Source organism: Pyrus communis, chromosome 16 (genome assembly GCF_041283825.1).
Source record: "Pyrus communis isolate YQ-2024b chromosome 16, ASM4128382v1, whole genome shotgun sequence".
Lineage (NCBI taxonomy): Eukaryota > Viridiplantae > Streptophyta > Magnoliopsida > Rosales > Rosaceae > Pyrus > Pyrus communis.
This window is the reverse complement of record NC_142580.1, coordinates 7,994,406-8,016,345: the sequence shown is the minus strand read 5'-3', so window position 1 is coordinate 8,016,345 and position 21,940 is coordinate 7,994,406. Positions and strand designations below refer to the sequence as shown.

General features: G+C 34.3%; 2 protein-coding genes and 1 long non-coding RNA gene across 5 annotated transcripts; 1 reads left to right on the top strand and 2 right to left on the bottom strand.

Annotated features, from left to right (window-relative positions):
• Positions 1–5,891: 5,891 nt before the first annotated feature.
• On the bottom strand, positions 5,892–9,791 carry LOC137732215 (nudix hydrolase 12, mitochondrial). 3 transcript variants are annotated; one of them, XM_068471516.2, is made up of 6 exons: positions 9,272–9,791; positions 9,096–9,175; positions 7,120–7,234; positions 6,957–7,040; positions 6,476–6,625; positions 5,892–6,317 (listed from the first exon to the last, which is right to left on the bottom strand). In XM_068471516.2, exons 2-6 carry the CDS (start codon positions 9,164–9,166, stop codon positions 6,024–6,026), a joined length of 714 nt encoding a protein of 237 aa, XP_068327617.1. In that variant the 5' UTR covers positions 9,167–9,175; positions 9,272–9,791; the 3' UTR covers positions 5,892–6,023. The 3 variants fall into 3 exon arrangements, with proteins under 3 accessions (XP_068327617.1, XP_068327616.1, XP_088544410.1); XM_068471515.2 differs by having other exon boundaries at positions 9,096–9,790; XM_088688284.1 differs by lacking the exons at positions 9,096–9,175; positions 9,272–9,791 and adding an exon at positions 8,616–9,072.
• A 3,213-nt stretch (positions 9,792–13,004) lies between these two features.
• LOC137731866 (small ribosomal subunit protein eS27y) lies at positions 13,005–14,279 on the bottom strand. The gene is made up of 4 exons (XM_068471108.1): positions 14,148–14,279; positions 13,680–13,781; positions 13,500–13,528; positions 13,005–13,380 (listed from the first exon to the last, which is right to left on the bottom strand). Exons 1-4 carry the CDS (start codon positions 14,148–14,150, stop codon positions 13,254–13,256), a joined length of 261 nt encoding a protein of 86 aa, XP_068327209.1. The 5' UTR covers positions 14,151–14,279; the 3' UTR covers positions 13,005–13,253.
• Positions 14,280–17,622: 3,343 nt separating this feature from the next.
• On the top strand, positions 17,623–18,754 carry LOC148689907 (uncharacterized). Its single transcript, XR_015957816.1, has 2 exons — positions 17,623–17,675; positions 18,463–18,754. It is a non-coding gene; the product is annotated as an uncharacterized LOC148689907 (long non-coding RNA).
• Positions 18,755–21,940: the final 3,186 nt, after the last annotated feature.

Genomic DNA, 21,940 nt, shown 5'->3' with positions numbered 1-21,940 from the left:
GTAAAATGGACATAAATTGTCGAACTATATGAAAACAAAATATGCTAGATCGTTCCAAATCAATTGCATCGATTAAGTAAGCTTTTATCTGATGTATAGTTTAAATTTACAGTCTAAATTATATTATCACGCGAATAGGCAAATGATATTGTCCTATATATACATAGATAATCTATATATAAAGTCAATGAAAAAGTGAATAGTGATTTTGGTGTTACCAAGCTTCAACAAAAATATTAGGACAAAAATGCCCTCAACACAAAAAACCTCAAAGGCATCCAAAAATAATGCATCAAATAAAACAGGGGCATTTTCATCATTTTCACAGTATTTTTTAATAATTAATTTTTTTTGGGCTTTTTTTTTTAATTAGTGTCTCACGATAGATTAGCAATAATATGATTCAATTTCTCTATTTTAAACACATTTAAAACATCTTAAGAGGTGTGTAATGCCAGTTATAACAAAAGGTCTTTCGCGGATAATAATATGATTAAATTAGTTGTCAAATGTTTTTTTTTTTTTAACAAACGATATTATCTACACTAAGGGGGAGAAGAGTGGGCTTAGCCTTACAAAGGGCTAGTAATAATGTGATTAAATTAGTTGTCAAATGATTTTTTTTTTTTTTAACAATCGATATTATCTACACTAAGAGGGAGGGGGTGGGCTTAGTCTCACAATGGGCTAGCAATAATGTGATTCAATCAGTTGTTCATTCAATATTATTTTCTCTATTTTTAAACACGTTCAAAACATCTTAAGAGGCGTGTAATGCCAATATAAAAAAGTATTTTCGCATGCGGATAATAATGTGATTAAATTAGTCGTCAAATGATTGTTTTTTTTTTTTTAACAAAAGATATTATTTATACTAAGAGGGAGGAGGGGATGGGCTTAGCCTCACAATAGGCTACCAATAATATGATTCAATCAATTGTTCATTAAATATTATTTTCTCTATTCTTATTGTAAATTCTATAGAGACCGATTTTATGTGAATTCAGCTATTTTAATTGGTTTATGAGGGGTTTCTTCTAGTATGATCTAAGATCATTCATTTACTTCAAATATTTGACTTTCCTTTTGTCAATTTAAACATATAAATACATTTAAAACATGTAAATCGCGTGTAGCACGCCGTGATTCAAAAAATACCTTCTGCACTCGCGTGAATGCGTGCATGAAAGCTAGTCATAAATAATATAATTACAATTGCAAAAAGGGTCATGTTACTCTATACAGCATAGGGAGACTTTTAGGTATATGAAACAACATGGGGAATATAATTTTCTCAGCCACGTAGATCCAATTGGAGCTTATACATAGTATAATAATATGTTCCACACCTTCTTTCCCAACTTTTCAAACAAAAAAATTTGTGTCATAATTCGTTTATTTCCGTGGAATGGGCTTTTTCCTCTTTTATATTTTGGTGAGTTTGGAGCATCCTTCATTGCTCATGAAGATGAACATTGAACACGCTGCAAGCAGATAGACCTCCATTGAAGGAAAGCAATGTTGGTTTGCATGTGAGGGGACACGAAGGGCGTTGCTTTTTGAAGAAAAACAATCACTAGGAAAGACCTACGTAATAGAAGAAAACTTGACCTAATGGGACCCATTTTCCTTGGCCTTTCGGTACACAGTGCTTTGTAATTTTAGTTACTTTAGATATTTTAGGTTAATTAGTGCTAGTTATTTTACCTGAAATCCAATTTAAGACCAATTTATTGGATTATGGATAACGAAAACTGGAAAGAAAAAGTACTGTAAGATGTAAATACGTTAATGAACAGATTAGTCAGCTTAATCTAAATTAATGATTAGTGAGGGTGGCAGTTAAGATCCACATATCTTATTCTTCTGTCTTATCCTTCCAAATATTTTTTTCTAACAACGTCTTGTAACTTGTGCTAATTGTGGATTGGTAATTAACAACTTAATATTCCAAAAATTGTTGATGCATGCCTCATGGCTGGGTGTGAAACCATATGGTAGAATGCAAAAACACATTACTTAAGTGTTGATGTTGATGAGTGGATTATTACTTGAATAAGAGTAATGTTGTTCATATCATGTTTTTGTACCACATTTTCATATCATCTTACGTGGTATTTGATATGGACAGCCACATCATTTGAATTAATCAGATTTTTAAATTTAGTTCATTATTTAATAAACTAGTTAATTAAATGATGATTGTGGTATACGATAAGTCTTTCTCCTTCATTTCCTTGGGTGTTGCAAATCCAGATCAGATGCCACATAAGGTGATATAGAAATGTGGTATAAAAAATGCATGAATAGTATTACTCCTTGAATAATGCTAGGGAGATTAAATTTTGTAAACTAAAGGACATGGAAGTTGATGAGTGGATGATTACTTAAACGTTGATAAATGTGCTCATTTTCTATTGGTAACACATCATTTAGTTTGCAAATTTAGTCTCTCTAGCATTACTCTTATTACTTAAAAGTAATGCTAAGGAGATCAAATTTCTAAACCAAATTTTGTAAACCAAATGATGTGGATGTTGATGATTGAATTATTACTTAAGTATTAATTAGCGTGCTTATTTTTTATTGGTGGCACATCATTTGGTTTGTAAATTTTGTTTCAAATTTTGTATCCATAGCATTATCCCTTTCTCATATAAGTTATTCACATTTTCTTTTTAAAGAAGTACGACATTCACACGAAAATTACAGAGTATGACTATCCTCTAGAATGATAACAACAATCAAATCCAGATTTTTTTAACCGAACAATTTTCCTTTTCAACGATGAATTAAGTCACCTTGATCGTTACAGAAATTGTCTTTCATGGGAAATGCATAACAATATATTTGAAACTGGTTGATCTCCTCATTTAGTGTTGATTGATTTTTAATGTGATATTCTAAATATTTTACGACGTTGTGTTTTCAAATTTTAATGTCAAACTTAATAGTCATACGCGTTCTTGCGTCACTTAATAAAGACTATTAAACAATCTTTTGATGTTCATGTGTGCATGTTCACTCTAATGAGAATCATATTGCTACCCTATTGCAAAAGTGGAGCTTATAGACTGTACAAATTGGAGAGAGCCTTGGTCACAAATAGGTCAAACATTTGCATCCACTTTAAAAGAGAGACAACTAATTGTAAACTTAAGGCAACAACCACGTAAGTTGAAATAAAGGTTGAAGTGGGGTTTTAACACGTTTGATATTATCTCACTTTATATACTGAAAACTAACGTAATTAACTTTGTCTTTCCAGTTTATTATTCGGGTTCCACCTAAAATTTGCCCTACTTGGTCCCAGATCCCCTTCGAGTGACCACACAAATCTAACATGGTGAACCTTTTCATAATTAAAATATGGCTAGTATGATATCTAGCATGTCATCCAATCTTCCTTTCAATTGAGAGTTTAAATTTTTCAATATTTATATTGCAAAAATAAAGATTATAACTAATTAACTACGTACCATCAAGAAAGTGGAAAGATATATTGCACCAAGGATAGAGATAAATCGACCCTTCGTGATTCTTGGACACAGATTTCTGAACTTTAGTAGGCCAAACAAGGCTTAATGCCGACTGATCACCATTATTCTATAAGATGGTATTCTTCTTAGACATTTGGCAATATTATTATGGTGCATTTTCTGACAGAGATATTGGTCTCTCACTTTGACTCATGAGTCATGACTGACACAACACAAACTACATATCGTTCCTGCTTCCTAGCTTCCATTTTAATTAAACAATTCAGAAAACATATAGAAAGAGAGATTCTGCAAAAGCACCTTAAAATCGATGGTTTTGTGATGACAAATTTTATAGGTTAGTCGGTGTCTGCAATCATATGCTAAATAGTCTTAAATCAATAAAATATAGTCCATCGTTTTCTTAAGCATTTGAGTGGCATGGCCAACCCATGTGCTTTCTTTATACATTTTATAATTTATTATTACTAAGAAAGGAAAAAATGTTCAAAACTATTACAATAATTTAAAAGATAAAGATGTAGTTTCAAACTCGAAAAACATGGTAGAAGACCAACATCCTATTCACTTGAGTTATGCATAACTTACATGGTTAAGAATATCTATTTTATTTACATGTTGTGTTCAATCAAATACAAATTCGGTAAAAAAACCGTACACAATTAATATGGTCGTTTTCAGTGTATTTTGTTCTCCATGTTTTTTTGTGAGACTAATTTTATTGTAGCTACTTTAACTTCGATGGGTTGTCAGGCTCGTCCGGCTTGGTTATGAGATTTTGCTAGCTCTTCTTGCCCTAGGAACTTTTCTTTGTAATGTTATTTTCGTCTAAAAGAACCCCAAACCCCACAAACACACAATCTGATTAAAAAAAAAATCATTTAATTTGTTCTAAAAACAACAAAAAAAATGTGACATTATAGACATCATGCATGCTTAGATTGTAAATCAATAGAGTATATATAACTTTCAACGTCAAGTGAAAATAAATTAGCCAACTAAGTTTAGAGTGTCACTAGTGTGTTAGAATAATTTTAAAAAAGCTTTAATATTAATTAGTTTATTGGTGTAAGAAAACAGAAAGAAAAAAACAACAAGAAGTTTTGATATATTTATCATGAATGGTGGGTGGTGTTGAGAACTAATTAGTAGGTGAATAGTGGCTTCAGGGGGCGAAGAAAATTAAGTGTCAAAAGTCAAAGAAAACTCGAATAAAGGGCAAGGTGGATTTTGTGAATCCCATGAATCTCCAATTTCAAGGTACAAAAAAAACAGATGTGTGAATGGAAAGATGTGTTGGAAAGAAAGGTATAGAGTCAAAGATTTAAGGAACCCTCCCCGTGTAACATGGAATGGTTTAAGGGTTTGATGAGGGTGTCAGATCAACAATCTAGACAACTAGGACAAAGTTGAGTTAGGCACACAAACAAGGTCCTTTGATCCTTTCCCATTGGGTCATATTCATATGTATTTTTCTAACTCGTTACTCTTCACCTGTAAGTAAAAGGTCATAGATTCAATTTTCGTCAAATGGAAGTTTGAACCACATTATTGCTAGCCTATTGTGAGGCTAAACTCACCCCATCCCCATTAGTGTAGATAATATCGTTTGTTAAAAATAAAAATAAAAAAATAAAAAATAAAAAAAAACTCGTTTTGTGAAATTTTTTAAGTGTTAGCTTTACATTGTCATCTGTTAATAAGTAGCTCATATATATTAACATGTTCATTTATTTGTACTTTAATGAGTAGATTAGTAACACAACATGAAGATTTGACGGTCAAGCAAGGTCATCTGATTTTTTCCAATTTTGTCATAATCATATATATTCTTCTAGTTGTTTGAAAAGAGGTGTGGTTATTATACTGTCGCATAGTGTTACTAGTTGGCTCATGTTTAAACACTTGCATATAGGTCCTTAAATATTAATAATGTCTTTATTTTTTTATATTATAACACATATATTGGCAACAGTACTATAAAAATGTAATAATCACACTGAAAAACTTCTTGTTTCAGCTTGCTCTCTAGGCTAATTGTGAAGCAAAAGATCTTCGTCAATGCACGAGTTCACATAGTCGTCTAAGAATGTTGAGATACGGAAGGGGAGAAGTACAAAGTTGATTTAACCCCTGCGGCCTTTCGAATTAAACTCAAACTAATTAACCAAAATGATCAATTAAACAAAGATTTTTCTGCCAAGGGTGAATGTTGTCGTATGCTGCTCAAGCATTTTTGCAAGGATTTGAGTTCTCGAGGAGCTTGTGGAGGTTTGAAATTTTCTTGTCGGGTTTGAAGATCATTCCCGGAGTTTGAGATTTTTTTTGGCTTTTATCTGTTTTGCTCGTTTTCTGCATTGTGCCAGCATTTAGCAGCATTTCTAAAACAAATTATAAATATTTGTACAAGTATATAATATAAGGGTTCTCAACCCTTGATTTGTTTACAGGTTTGTACAAATGAGAAGATCTGGACAAACTTACTTAAAAATAAACATAATTACTATAAAAAATACAACAATTTCAGAACAAGGGATTTTTACATGACCTGTGATCATTGATCAATCCTGTACAGTTCATTTTTCTGGTTAAATTTTTAAGCTGCAAGCTGTGGATACTGGAATGATTAGCAAAGCACACCGGTGATGATGACATTGGATGTTCTGATCCAATTTCGGAGATTGGCCTCAAAGGAAGTTCTTCCAGTTCATTTCTTGTGTTATTCTCCCTGCTTTCTGATAGGGTTGTCAAAAGTTTTCCTAGCGCTTCTCGCATCCAGTCATAACGACAGAATCTGAATGCTTCTTCTATGGTGAGCTGAAAATGGTTACAACCAACAAATTATATGAAGTCCTCGCTTATAATCACGCCAAAGAGTTAGCTAAAATGGTTACAAATTTTAGTGCTTCTTTCGATTGGTTCCTTGTATTTTATCTGGTGGACCAAAAAAAATTGCATCAGTGTATAGAACTCACCCATTTCCTTCCATAGTTAGCCTGCTCGGGCCAGGAATCGAGCTCCTCAGTCACCTCCATTGCAAACATGAAACCTTTACAACCTCCTTGCAGACTGCAGCTGTTCTGTTTGCTCTTGCTTCTAAACTCCCAAACTCCCAGTGGATTATCCTGGAAGCAAATATGAAATTTATTTATTTACTTGAGTCTCAGAGTCTGTATTATATTAAGTTGATCATATTTTATGTAGAGAATCATGATCAGTCTCAGTGTTATGCATGAGACATTGTAATCACATTAAAAATGTACAAACGAAGATCGTGTAAAACCACGAAAACAGACTTCCGATACTATAGACACATGAAGTGAGAATCCATTACAACAATAGGGTACATGAGAGAATATGTGTAAATTTAGATGTCCAGGTACAAATTCTATTGCATTTGAAATTTAAAGTGCCAAGGTGTCCGTGCCTGTTACCAAGCAGGGAAGAGAAACCTACACGAAGAACTCCCTTCACTCCTGCTTCCTCCAAGGCCTCGCGACAGGCAGCTTCCCTCATGGTTTCGTCATCCTCCCATCCGCCCTGATCAAAAGGTTTTTTTTATGCTTAATATTCGACCAAATTAGAGCTTTTAGAGCAAATAAAGAAGGAAGATTAATACCTTTGGAAACACAAGATCATCCCGATTTGGTGAAGAAATCATGAGAACAAGCAATTTTTGCTCTATATTGCCATTGCAACCGCCAGCAATCTTTTCAAACTTATAAGGAATACACCTATTTTTTACACCAGATAGAAAGTTAAAACCATAACTCCCTCAAAAACTTCCAAATTAACGTGTGACAGTGTAGCTGGTTGAAAAGGAAATATAGAAGGGAAATGTTATAGAAGTCTTCGATAAACCCTCGTGGTGCTAAGGGAAGAACATCATTGACATACAGATAACAGATAGAATACCCTACAGAAAGGATTAGGACCAATGCAGAGAATCAACACGTTATGATGACATGTTATACATATGAACCATAACTGCCATATTATGAACCTTCCATGAGTTGCCTATATTACAAACAATAAGGTTTGATCTTGATATTAAGAGTCCATTTGCTCCCGCACACTCTTCTAGCTAAGTAGCTTAAGTTCAGGCTAATCGGTAAGAGGGAGGTATCCATTCAAGCAGATTCAACTAATATGCGAGAAATACAGAATGAGGAAAAGCCCCCATAAAAACTTAAAGAGTGAGAAGGGGTACTTCTGAAGGAAGAACAACATCAACAACGTACGGATAGGATATCCAGTGAAAATAAGCAATAGGACCAACACAATGAATGAACTAGTTAATTATGATGACGTGATGTACCTTCTGAACCATACTATATGAAGCTTCCATGATTTAATTACATTATCACAAACAAAATGGTTTGATTCTGAAATTACGAGTCCAATCACTCGCAGACTCTGCCTACCGAAGTACTTATTCCAGGCTAATCAACAAGAGGAAGGTATCTACGTAAAGTTTTACAACATTTTCCTGCATTATTCATGACGACTCTTTAGATTACTCATGTTATCGTTTCTACTATATCAGTTATACTGCAAGCTAAACACTGTTAGTTTTTATAGCATTCTCCTGCTTTATTCATGAAGACTAAACTAATAGTTGACAATCGTATTCACAAGCATAATTACTGTTCTTAATATGTAATTATGAGAGTCTCAAGGAGAGATAACAGATAATCCTCCTCTTAAGAGGAGATAAACAGTTACCACTCCGAGTTATGCCATATTGCAAGCATAACATTGTCAATCACAGATAACAAAACAAGAGAACCGTAAAAAGCAGTCGTTAGAAATACTTTGGGTTTTACTATAGTGTCAACTCAAGATGAAGTGAAAGCCTGCTAAAGTTCAACTCATTACTAGATACAAACAAACAATTGAGATGCAAAGATAGCTAAGAGACATAAGCATACATACACATACGATAAAGTTCTTAAATCCTTACGTGTTTCTTAGCCATTAGGTAACATATCGACAATTGAGATATGTCTCAGCCTTCTATGTCTTATCTGACGATTACGAAACATAATATACTTATATAAAGACTAAATTTGAAAATAGCTGTATATGTGTAGCATGATAAGCTTACTAACTCACATTAGACAACACTTCCAAGTGTGGAATGACTAAAAGGGGAATTTCCAAAACTGCATAAAGCATGTGAAGTGTGAGAACATAACTGAGTGGAATATAAAGCCATGAGCTATCACAAGTCAATTTTCACCAGCTTTAGCAACTTAACCCTTGGCCAGTTGGCCACAAGCAATTTTGGAGCCTTTGGCAACTTGTTGTGACAAAACATTGGGACCCAGAGATAAGCTTGTTATCACCTGAATACCATCTACAGTACAATTTTCATTTTTTCCACTCAAAAAGATAAAAAATCATTTGAGACATAATTGATGCATAATGCTACAGCATCAATAATTTATCATAACAACGGAGTTGGCAAGGCTTTAAATCTCCGACGTGGGATTCATACTCTCAGTAAACAGTAAAACACTTGCTTCCTTCTATCGAAAGAGAACGAAGGAAACAATCTATGACCAAAAACAAAGAGGTGTTAGAAGAGTTTACCCTGAAACAAGCCTCAAATGACCGTCGTAGCGCTGTCTCTGCCGCCCTGTTCTTGCCGTTAAACAAGACATGATAGTAACCTGCCGACCAAGAAAAACAACCCTATCAATGTCCAAATTTGGGGGATTTGTTCATCACGGTTTGCTGGAACTTCTGAGTGTGTATAATCTACATACGCAGAGCACACCAAGATCACCGAAAAACTAGTGTTCCGGATGAAAAATGAGATAGCAGAATGACCCTCATAGCTCTTTAAAATTAACTCGATAAGAGGAGAGAAGGAGAGAGAGGAAGAAAAAAATGGAGAGTCAATAAGGGCAACGGTGACACTGAATCTAGTAACAAATTAAATGTTGTTTGAACAGATGAAATTAGGTTGCTCTGTATGCTGCGCCTTCACAGAAACTGCTGCTTACACAATGTTTTCTGCAAGAGGGAGAGAATGAGAGAGAGCCCCATATATATATATATATATATATATAAATGTCTGGGAAATTTTATTCGAATCCATATAAACTATCTCTACATCTAGCTTAAACTTTAAATATGAATTGTCTTTTTTTCTTTATTGCATAATACAAAATAAAATTAACAATACAATTAAAATTTATCAGTAAACCCCCCCTCCCAATATCAAACTCTTACTATCACGCAATCTTAAAGAAATCGTGTTTTTGAGGATTGGAAGTATACTGCAAATTTTGAACTTGAAATATGAAATGAATGGTTTGTCACCCTATAAGAATTCATTGGTTCCAAGAAAATGACGGCCGCTAATGTTTAGCCATTGAGAAAGGTACTATTATCTTCGTCTCGTCGAGAAGTATGATTTTCGTTTTTGAATCACTCAATTTCGTTAAGTATTGAAGAAGTTATGAATATTTAAAGTTTACCTAGTTTCCGGTGAGTTTTTAGTTTTTCCGTGGACGAATCACCTTTCAGACTATTTTCCGGCCATCTTCGGCAACCATTAGACTTCTAAATAGGTATAATCTTGTTCTACATTTTCCTCTCTTCATTTTAATATATTATGGGTTGAATTTGATTAAGAAACAATTGAGTTACAAAGTTTTTTAAATTGCCCAAAGAATTTTTAACAGAATGATCAAAATCATAGATGATAGACAATTTCAGTAGTCATTTCTATTGATTTTCAATTTCAAATATCGTTTTTATTAATTATGCAAATATCAATGGTCATTTTAGTTATTTAGCCTTATTTTTCGTGCTTGTGTTTGTTTTCCTACGAAATGTCGGCAGCATCGATGACAGGCCTTGCTGTTTTCAAAAATAAAAATGTTAAACTAAAAGACAAGTTTGGGGGAAACTCGGTCTCTAAAAGATATATGAAGATTCAGATACATGCAAATTTTCAATTAAAATTTAATATTAGTGTTGGGGTAGAGACCCACCAATAATTGCCCGACCAAACTATACATCACTGTCGTGCACCGGTATCATCTCCTAATTCAGATTTACACAAGAAAAATTGGAAATTATTTGTACTCCAATACTCCCATAAGAATCATGTAAAGTTGTCCGAGCACGCTTTGAACTTAAGATTTGAAATTACTGGTTATGTACAAGTATTATCCATCGACATATTTGTCAACAAGATACTACTAAGTACCCATTTAGTAGGATAAGATTTTATTGTTGTTGTTGTTGTTGTATACTACAAAGTACAAAGACATATGTTTAATCAAGAAATTGCTATCAAATGTGAGGCGCAACTGGAGAAGTACAGATTATTCTAGAGTAAATTACATTCTACCACCTCATGTTTGGGATCTATTACAATCACATACAACATCTTTAAAACATTTCATTTTCATACCTCACCTATTATTTTATTTCAATATAGTGCATTCATTACATTTTTCATCTATTAATCTATTAAGAGCTTATGTGGCTACCACAGTTGTGCCATGTCGTAAAAAAATAATTTTTTATTTATTTAAAAATAATTAATTAAAGAAGAGTTATAAATAAATAAAAAACAAAAAACCCCTTGCGGGGGGTTGCGGCGGAGGTGGGGGTGGGGGTAGGGGTGGGGGTGGGGGTGGGGGTGGGGTGGGGTTGGGGGATTTGGTTGCAGGGAAAGGGGGCGCCTCGGGGAAGAAGATGGGTTATGGGTGTTTTTTTTGAATTTTGAATTTTTATAACTTTTCTTTAATTAATTATTTTTAAATAAATTTAAAAAAAAAAAAATTTTGCCACGTGACACAAATTTGGTAGCCACGTAGCACAACTATGGCTGCCATGTCATCTCTTAACAGATCAATGAATGAAAAATGTAACGGATGTACTATATTGAAATAAAATAAAAGGTGAGGTATGAAAGTGAAATGTTTTGAAGATGTTGTATGCAATTGTAATAAACCTCAAACCTAAGATGGTAAAGTGTAATTTACCCATTATTCTATACTCCGAAACACTAGATTTTTTGCTTTGAGATTTGTTTATTGGGTAATGATTGTAAGATAGAAACTCAGTAAAGCCATTGGAAGTAATTAAAGTAATTAGTCGCTTGAATTATTGGGTGTAATTAGTCGGATGAATTATTGGGAGAAAAGTGTCACAACATTACAAAGCAAAAGCTCCAAAAGTCATTGACTTGGGGTCAACACTCTCGTCATTTAATACCGTCTTTGATTCTATACCTGATAAAATAAAAATAAAAAAAATAAAAACCTAATGTTAGAGATAAGATCATTGATGATAGAGAAACGTGGTGTCAATCGTTCATCCACGCATCCAAAAATCTTTTCCGTGTAACCGTGTTTTGCTAAATAACGAGTTGTGAGACCCGCACAACCGACCGACAGATGATCGTTAACTCATATGAGCCCAACAACGATTTAGACGCATCAATCGGAAACAGAAGCACAATAAATAGTTTACGTAAAGCATATCCGGCCTTTTGCTTTGAATTTAAAAAGGCTCTCATATCCAACGACCCAAAAACCACGATTCTATGAGCATAGTTATTAATAAGAAAACTAATTAAAATGGTTTGAAAATTTTGAGTTTTAACGATAATGATAAAATAAAAGATTGAGTAAATAGTACCAAGATTAACTTTTTAATGTAAAAATATGATTTTTCGTTAAAATGAACAATACCATAAGCTTTTCGTGAAAGTTCCCTTGTTAATAAGCTATAAAGGATAAAACTAGATCGTGCTCCTGCAAATGAGCACATATGACCCAATAACCAACCGCAATCACATACAAAATATAAAGCCAGCAACTCCCATTTCTCTGGGCCACCTACCTCCCTCACTCTCCCGTTCCGTCCAAGTTTCCACTACCTCACCACCATGCTGGCCGAAGCTATTGGACCGCTCAAGAAATATTGGACAGCAATTGTATACTCCATGCAACCTGAAGCTGTGGAGACTTCAAACTCCAGTCTGAGATTACCTTAATCGGACACATGATTACCGCCACGATAAGAGTTTTAACTCACCCACTCATCGGTAAGAGTCTGAACTCGTGCCTCTTGAGTCATAGGTCTTCTTTGAACCAAAAGAAACTACTAAAAGAACTCAAATTATCCCGCAAATCAATGGGCAACATGAGACTTAACAGCTACATAAATATAGCCCAAAAACAGAGCAATTAAACAATAATGATACCCACTATACACCCCAAAAACTGCGTTTCGCTGATAGATATGCATGCTGAACACCATCAATCAACCTAAAACAGTGTCCTAGAAAGCATAATATAACTACCTGTATGATAGGAGATGATCGTCAAATCCTCCAAGGTATAAATAAAAGAGGTAAAAGAACACATTACAGAACTCCCACGATATTCACCCAAGACAGATTTATAAACTGCAACAGCAAAACAAGCAATTTATAGATATCAAATAAAAAGAGCAGGAAAACACTTCAAGAACAATATATAATCTCAAGATGTAATTGATATCTCATAATCTCAAATAGCAAACTCAATTAAAACAAATTCAAAACGCGGCACTGCCATACTAAGTCCAGAACGATTCTAACAAAATTAAATATCGGAACCCAAACCTAGATAACTTGACAATAACAACAGCACCCATTTATTTTCTTCCACGAAAATGAACCTTCAAAAGGCTCCGTTTCACATAAACTAACATGAGTCAAAAGTGGTCTTAGCAGGAGCATCAGTCCCCTTTCCTCCTGAAAGAGCAACCCTCAGTGAGCCTGGCACGACCACCGGTAGGCTGGCACAGCACAGTCTGGCAGTTCCCACACACCACAACTGTTTGCGAGTGACTGAACACAGTGGTTCTGCACAAACAAATTCCATTAAATTCACTTCTAAACAACAACAAAATTCTCTTTCTTCGCAATTTAGCGCACAATCTTAAAAATACTAACAAAAAACTGCACAAACAGATAACACTTACATGTTGAAGCACCCCTGGCACTTGACATCCTATTCAAGTTTAAAACAATCAAAATTAGTATCCTCTTATCCCACTTAAACATTTCATAACTAAACAACATCCCACTTGAACATTTCATAACCAAACAACACAAATACAAAAAACACAAAAGCATACGCAACAATCGATTAATATTCATACCATGAAGAAAGAGTTGGGGGTCTGCACGAGCCTCTTGAGCTTGTGCTTCCTCTTCTCGAGCTCAGCTGGTGGGTGAAGCAAATCAATATCGTTCTGAAGCACCTGTTACAACGAGCAACCAAACATCCATTACTACACAATCCGTCTCTGAAACCCTAACTTATTTCTATCACCCTTAAATTTCACCACATCATTTTTTCAAAACATTATCATATGATTCATATGCAACCATTTTCCGAAAATACAAACAGAATTTATGGACTCTGCTCAAACTCTGACCTAACTTTTGGACCAACCCAAATGAAAATAAATGCCGCTTCGATTCGATATCCTAACAGATTTCCACTGCCATCATGTTTCAACAATATATAAACAGATATATATATATAGCTGAATCATATGCTAACGAAAGAGAAGAAAACGATAGAGTATTACAGATCAGAATAATATAAGGCGTGTTGGGCTTACCATCTTGATTGGAAACGAAGATCGTAGAGAAGAGCAGCGGCCGCGAAAGAGAAACTCTAGGGAGCGAGAGAGCTTGCGACGATGGCTGGTAAGAGGAGATTTAGGGTTTATAATTAAGATCGAATTTAAATGAATGGCTGAAAGGTTCTGACCGTTGGATCGTCAGGAAGTTTGATCTCAACCATTCAGGGCTGAGTTCGGTATTTCGTTTTGGGCCTCTTTGTCAAATTTGTTCTAATGGGCTTTTTTTTTGGTCCAAATTTGTGCCCGTGGTCCAAAGCAAAGTCTTCGATGTTTATTTTCGTTTATCTCTTGAAATATTTAACTGCGATATATACATATATATTTTGTAACGAACTATATATTAATAAAATGAATTTTTGAGTTTTGACAAGACGGTATTCTAATATAGAGATATGTATTTTCATTAATCAAGACCTTCTCAAATTTATTTTAATACATTTCGAGTAATATGACATCAAGTAAAACACTAGATAAGAGATGGCTCGACAAGGCCTCTCTAGATGGGCTCAGTTGTTTTTGACAAGGGTTCCAAGTCTTTTCACATGTAGAAAAGAACAAAATTCTAAAAATCTTGAAGAAAAAAAAAAAGCGCAAAAATATTTTTGTGCCTTTAAAATGCCTAAACCCTAAACCCTTGAAGAAAGTGTAAAAATATTTTTGTGCCTTTATAATCTCGAGATATTTTTCAATGTAACCGAAACACGGAATGATATATCACGTGTTATTATACAAATGATGAGATATGTGTGTTAAGAAATTAATAATGTAAAAAATTAATTTTCTACCACTTATATAAAAACACACCATCTGTATTCCGGTCATAATAAAAAATTTCTATTTTTTTTTTTTGCGAGATAATGGATTTCGTTAATAAATTTTAGGAATTAATCCTTAATCAATAATAGATGAATTGAGAGTGGAGAGCTGGCATGGTTGGGATTAATTCTTAATCAATAATAGGTGAATTAGTTCTTAATCAAACTAATCTATAACCCATTCTTCATCTGTCCTACGAGGACTTGAAGAAGCAGCTGACTCTGATCTATCGCAGAGATGAAGGCAAGCCTCTAAATAAATAGCCCATATTGGCCGACGATAGAGATTTAGTTAGCAAAGTCGGCGAAGCTGGTGAGGTTTCCAAGGACGTCACCGATTTCGTGAAGTTTCTGGAGAACAAATTGGAAAAGTTCAATGCTTTCTTTGTGGAGAAGGAGTAGTACGTTAGTCGATGGAAGGTATAATTTCTTGATTTTCTTTGAAAATTTATCGAAGATTACAATTTGGATTCGAGAATTATGAGAATTCGTTTAGGAATTGAGAGATTGACTTGCTGCTTGGGAATTCGGAAAATTTATGGTTTTTGTATGATAATTTTGGTTTAGGATATACAAAGATTGTGTCTACGATGTATAATATTGAATTTGGATGAAATTGATTAGATTTTGTGTTTTTTTTTAGGCCATTGTATGTAATAAGTCCGTAATAAAAATTAGGAACTGTTTTGTATGATTTTCTGTATTCGTAATTGTTCAGCATAATAAAAAATAGGGTTTTTTTGGTGTGCTGATTGTTATGTACTCTGTATTCATAATTGTTTCAAATCTTCATCTATCCAGTTTCCACATTGTTCGATTCAATTTGATCTAGGCTCATTTTCGTGGCTTTTGAGGAAACCAAATTAAATGTGCCTTTTGATCTTTTTATATCATGCTTATGTTCTCCTTTATTGGGAGACTGATTGACTGTTTTAAATTGGTTCCATTCTATGATATTTGTCCGTTTTATTGGTTCTGAAAAATCGAAATGGCATGTGGATTTCTGTCTTTCTATATCATGCTTATGTTGAAATGTTATACTTACCAAAACCACATGTTGAAATGTTGGACCTGTAAACGTTTTTCATTGTTTTGTTTTCAGGACTTTGTTAACCGTTTAGAAGTCAACCCGACGATGCCAGAGCAGAAGGGAAGTGAAGATGTGAGGTAATTTTTTATGTTGACACTTAAGTTATAGAGTTTTAGGTGATGATCACATTTTATATTCATATTTACTATTTCATGATTTATAGATGTGATTTGATTTTTGATGGCCGTATGAGGAAATCAAGCGTGTCTGTGACTTGGTTTTGTTTATTTAAAAATATATGTTGGCGTGCCTATTTATGCACTATGTATGTTTCTTTTTAACAAAGTTATTTTCTTTGTCCGTGTTTGTTTCTCCTCACTCCGTCGCTGCATCTATGTACTTTCTTTACTTGGCTTCCATGTTAAAGAAATCAACCCCATCTCATTAAAGGACCTACACAAATCTAGAATAAAGAATTCTAGAACATTCACTAAGGTTGGTTAGCTAGATTATCCAAGTTAAAGTAGTACTTTGTAGAAATGACTAGAATGTTGTTTCTTAAGTTGGTGGAAGAGTCTAAAAGAATGGTGAGGTTTCCACCAACATGCAAGATTAGTGTAGATAATTCTAGCTTAGGAAGTTAGTGGAATTATCTAGATATCTCTAGTATGGTGTGTCCATGCTTCTCCAAGGTTCCATCCATGCCTATAAAAGGAGAAGGCATCCACACCATTTGTATCAACAAGCAAGCTTGTAAGCAAGCAAGCGAGAGTGAGAAGAAAGAATAGTCTTGTAAGAGTGTGAGTGCTCTAGAGTTTGTCTCTAGAAAGTGAGTGAGTGTCATAGCTTGTCAAGAGTGTCTTTGATAGTTTGTGTTGTAATATTTTGTTTGTGTAATACGAGTAATTTGTTTACTTGTATTGTCTCTCCAATACTTGTGTTAGAGTTGTGTACTCTAAGTTTTTCCCCAACATTCCACTGTTTGTTTGCCAGTGGTTTTGGAGTTCAATGTAGAAGAGTTCACTTTTTAACTTTTCAGGTGAAGATTTTACGCAACCTCATTACTTGCAAAATTTTGTTCAGTCAACATTCAATGCCACGCCATCAGATCAAGTTCAAGGTACGAATCACTAAATCATATTATTTTCGTCACTTTTTATTCCCTTGCTGAGCACAATAGAGTGAATTATCTTCATTTGCATTCTTGCATTTGAACTTAAGTATGTTCTTACCTGACATTTGTCTTTTGATTAGTCATGAAATATGATACATTTTCTCCGTATTTACGAACTTATGACATACAATCAGTTTTTTTTTTGTTAGGTTGAAATGATATTGATTGTGTTGTTATAAAGCTCATTTTTATAGTTCGGTTGAAAATCATGTTAATAGATTCTTTTTTTGGTTGGTCTGATCTATTACAGATGAGATTGTTTTGTTTGAATCAAAATTTGATTTTTTTTTTATGTGAAATTATAATGGAATCGCAAATTTGTCAAGTATATCTTAGATTCTTGGTTGCATATTCACCTTCCCACAACTATTACATTGTCTCTTGATTGGATGGATTTTTTTTAATTTCCATGATCTATGGTTGCAATGCTTTTGATGCATGAAGTAAGGAGGAAGCTACTACTCTTGTGGAGCTTCTTTGGCATGGTAAGTTGCAGTTGCATATTAGTTTTTTCGTTCACGCAATTCATTTTCTTGCTATATTGGCAATTAGCGGTGTCTGACAATTGGTAAAGTGTATGAATGAATGTGTGGAAGTTTGAATTGTACAACTCTAACTTAGATTTCTTGATAATTTGATCCGTCTTTCTTTCATTTGTATTCGACTATTTTACTTTTTTTCTTTATGTAAGTACAACTATTGATCGAAAGCCACAGAAACTACTTAACGATCGTGAAACTGTTTGTGTTCAAAGAACAGAATATGATGTAAAGCTTAAATTTGGCACTTAAATATATGTTTTTTTTTCAATTACAATCAATCGCATGAAAATTCAATTGTGTTTGTTCTAGTCTTCAAGAATTTTTCTTTGTTGGGCTACTGATTAATTTATGTGGTGGGAGTTTAGTTTTTGCTTTTCTGCCTATGTATGTATAATTTCAAATGGACAGTTCAATTTGCTGTATATAAATTTGTAATATAAAAGCTCAAAGGAGAGGTGAATTAGAAACAATGGTGGGAGAGCGATGGAGTTGAGGAGTTGAGAGTTTACGGGGTTTACTTGAATTTCTGTATGATGTCCCTGGTATTGCTAGCTCATTTTTCTGCTTAATATATCTTGAGAATGTTTAGTTGCATTTTCCTTTTGTATTGTCATTGGATTTGTTTCGTTTTTCTGCTTAATTTATCTTGAGAATGTTTGCATCCTAATACTTATTTTAAATATGTTAATTTGTCCGATTTTCTATAGAATTTTGTGCAATGTGAATGTAGGTTATTCTCAATCTTCAGATAGTGATTATTTAACGACTTCTCCAAACTTGGCTACTCAACCTTTCGAATACAGAGTTGCGGATGAGAGAGGAACTAGATGAGCTAGAATCGGGTTTGTACCATTCTAAATTATTCATTTAGTTACCAATAAAAGATATGGTTGCCCAATTTAGTTTTGTATTTCAATGTCTTAATCATTTTCCTTTGATAGGACTTCATTTTGATTTGTAAATTACCTATATACTTTATCTTTATCTTGGGTCAATATAATGTTTAGTGATTAAATTTGTAAGATAGTTTAGTAATTTTTTTCAAAAACAAACTATTCTTCTGATGCTCAAGTATTATGTCTTCTACTTTTCTACCTTTCCTTTTCTATGTTTTCCCCCACGTAGTAGGTTGATTACTAAAAACGATGAGTATAATACTGATGGCGCAATATGATCTACAAATGAATGGTTTCTTAGAGCATGCATATCCATACATAGCAAAAAAAGTTTCACTTTATTGGTTCTTAGGTACTACAGTGTCATTTTAGTTCCTTTGTGCAGAAATTATTCATGCTTTTCGTGGATAACACATTCAACGTCCGCAGCAAAACGCGGACACATTTTCTAGTGTATGCAAAAATTAACATAGCTCAGGTTGTATTTAGCCCTCCTCGGTTTGCTCTTAGTAATCTCCATTGACATGAGGTAGCTAGGGTTACAGAACTTGTTTTTGGCTCCTGTGTAAGTAAAATAACTGACATCATTCATTCGTCCGGAATGTCATGCAACCATCCCCACACAAAATGCTTAAACTCTAACGTTAACATTCATCTGCCCGGGTTTTTTCTCATAAAAAAACACCAAAATGCATCACATTACATAGAAAATTAGAAATTAATAAGCAACCCTTTAATTAATTTACACAGTTGAGTCTCCAACCTGCCAATGAGGTCAAGCACTGTAGTACTGGGTCTTGTGGCAATGCTTCTGGTAGTATGGTCTGCGGCACGAGTAGTCCATGGCGATCAAGGTCAAGATGCAGCATGCCTGTCACGTGCCGTGCTCTGCTTTGAAGACTGGTACTCATGCGTCACTGCTTATTTGGGACACGGTGGCAGTGGGGCGGATGCATGTATTAGCGACTGCAACGGTACGAACACTAGGTGCGATGAGCAATGCCATCGATCACCTCTTCTACCACCACCTCCACCATGATCAATGCAGCCACAGCCACCTAAATTACCATAAGCTAGCCTGGATTTGATCAACTTCACACACACACACACACACATGTATATATGCGAGTGGAGCCTAGTGGTCTCAATTATGTCTACATCCAATAAAAGAAAAGGATTTGTACTTTATAATTAAGCTTTGATCAAATAAACAACCGAATTGCAACATATTATGTGTATTTATTTATTTATGACAAATGTTATTTGGAACACATTTGAGTAAGGAAAAAAAATTCCTTTAATTTAATACCATGTTATATAACTCGATCATTATCTTTGCCTGTCATCTATATTATATTAAAAATAACTGACCCTTGGTCCCGAAGCTTTTGGCTCACCATCAATCAGTATTATCTGCATGATCTTTTCTTTCTCCTTTTGTGAAACCATTTTCTTTATATAAAATCCCCCAATATGACAAATGCATCAAAATCACATTATATTGAAAAGAACCTATACTCACAAGTCACAACAAGGTACACGTACACCGATTTTAAAGTTTACGGCTATAAATAATGGTTTTGGCAATGAGGTCGAGTGTGCTTCCTGTACTTGTAACCACTGCTCCTGCTAACATGGCCTGCAACACAAGTCGTCCACGGCCAAGATTCATGTTCCGCTGCCTGCTACAACGGAGTGATGTCATGCGTGGTTGGGTGTACCAACAATGGGAGCCAACTACCAGATCCTTCATGTCCGGATGAATGCACCGAAGATTACGACAGCTGCATGGAAATCTGCACCTATACGGCCATGATTACTCCAGCCAGCAGACAGAGCTTTGGTAAATGATATTATATATATAGAGAGAGAGAGAGACACACACACACACACAAACATATACACGTCAAATAAAACGAAGCTTGTATGTTAACAGCTTTTGATGAATGAAGAAAAATTACTGCTAACTGCAGTCAAATATATAGTTGTTATTTTTCAAACTTGGCGGGGATATCTCTTCAAACATGAAGATAATTTAAGCATCTACCATTTCTCGTATGTTTTCGACGAGGAAAGCTGCTTGCTAAAGCTTTGGTCGCTCTTTGATTACAGACTCTGCATTTTATCCCATGCAATGTAAATCACGCCACCTCGTGGCCAAAAGGGCTTTATAATTAAAGTGCCAATCCCTCAAGTCCAACGTTATTTTTTAATAATATTTTAGCATAAAGTGTAATCTCATGGCCAAGCTCAAAGAGCCAAGCCAGCGTTATTTTAGTTGAATTAACCAATCTCAAAGCAAGTCGTCTATATAGGTTTCAATCCCATAGCCATGCAAGTGGAAAGCCAAAAATTATTGGCGAGCAATTCATCCTAATGAAATGGCTTTCAACCCCGTAGCCACATCACCTCCACTCCCACTTAAATCTTTAACTCAACTTCATTCAGACTAATATAGCAATTATTCATGCATTACTTACCACATTTTTATATCACATTTGTACCATTTTTTTAATAGAGGTAGGGTCTACCAACAACATGTGGGTCTCATCTCTATTAAAAACTATTAGAAAGATGATATATACAAATATGGTATGAAAAATGCAAAGAGTAATGCTACACTTATCACATTTGTACCAACATATGTGGATCTCATCTCTATTAGAAAAGCGGTACAAACGTGGTATGAAAAATGTGGTAAGAATATTAAGGTCTGTTTGGTACTCTACTTGAATCCAACTTTTTAAACTCAAAAACAATTTTCAAGTTTTAGGCCTTAAAAACTTGTTTGGTAGGACTATTTTCAAAAACTGAACTCAAGACTAACTAAAAAAATATAGTCTATCCTTTACAAACATAAAAAGTGAGTTTTCAGAGTTTTTAAACTTAAACTCACTCATTTCTTTTCTCTCCCTCCTCCTCTCCCACTCCAAATCTCTCTCGCTCTCTCTCTCTCTTTCTTCTTCTTCTTCTTCTTCTTCTTCTTTCTTCTCATTCCTTTTTTTTTAACCTTTTTCGTCTCTCTTCCAATCCGCTATCTCCGTTTTCTCGGTTCTTTCTCTCACTCCTCTTCTTCTATATCGTTCGATCCTCTCCCTTCCTTCTCTTTCCTTCAATTATCTCTTATTTTCTTTCCTCCTCTCTCCTCTTTCTCCCTCTCTTGCGACCCCCTTTTTTAAATCTCTTTATCTAGTTTAAGTCGTAAGATTTAAAAATTTTAAATCGCAAATCAATCACCTTTTCGAGTCTTAAATAAAATTGTTTTCAATAAATGTTTTTAATAAATGTAAATGATAAAAAATTTCAAATAGG

Excerpts from the sequence above, each read along its gene's own strand:
- LOC137732215 (XM_068471516.2), bottom strand. The coding sequence starts at position 9,166 with ATGTCTTGTTTAACGGCAAGAACAGGGCGGCAGAGACAGCGCTACGAC. Across the intron at positions 6,626-6,956 it reads GAGTGAAGGGAGTTCTTCGT|GATAATCCACTGGGAGTTTG; the intron begins GTAGGTTTCTCT and ends ATTTGCTTCCAG. Across the intron at positions 6,318-6,475 it reads CTAACTATGGAAGGAAATGG|CTCACCATAGAAGAAGCATT; the intron begins GTGAGTTCTATA and ends AACCATTTTCAG.
- LOC137731866 (XM_068471108.1), bottom strand. Across the intron at positions 13,529-13,679 it reads CCCCCAACTCTTTCTTCATG|GATGTCAAGTGCCAGGGGTG; the intron begins GTATGAATATTA and ends AAACTTGAATAG. Across the intron at positions 13,381-13,499 it reads TGCCAGGGGTGCTTCAACAT|AACCACTGTGTTCAGTCACT; the intron begins GTAAGTGTTATC and ends TTGTTTGTGCAG.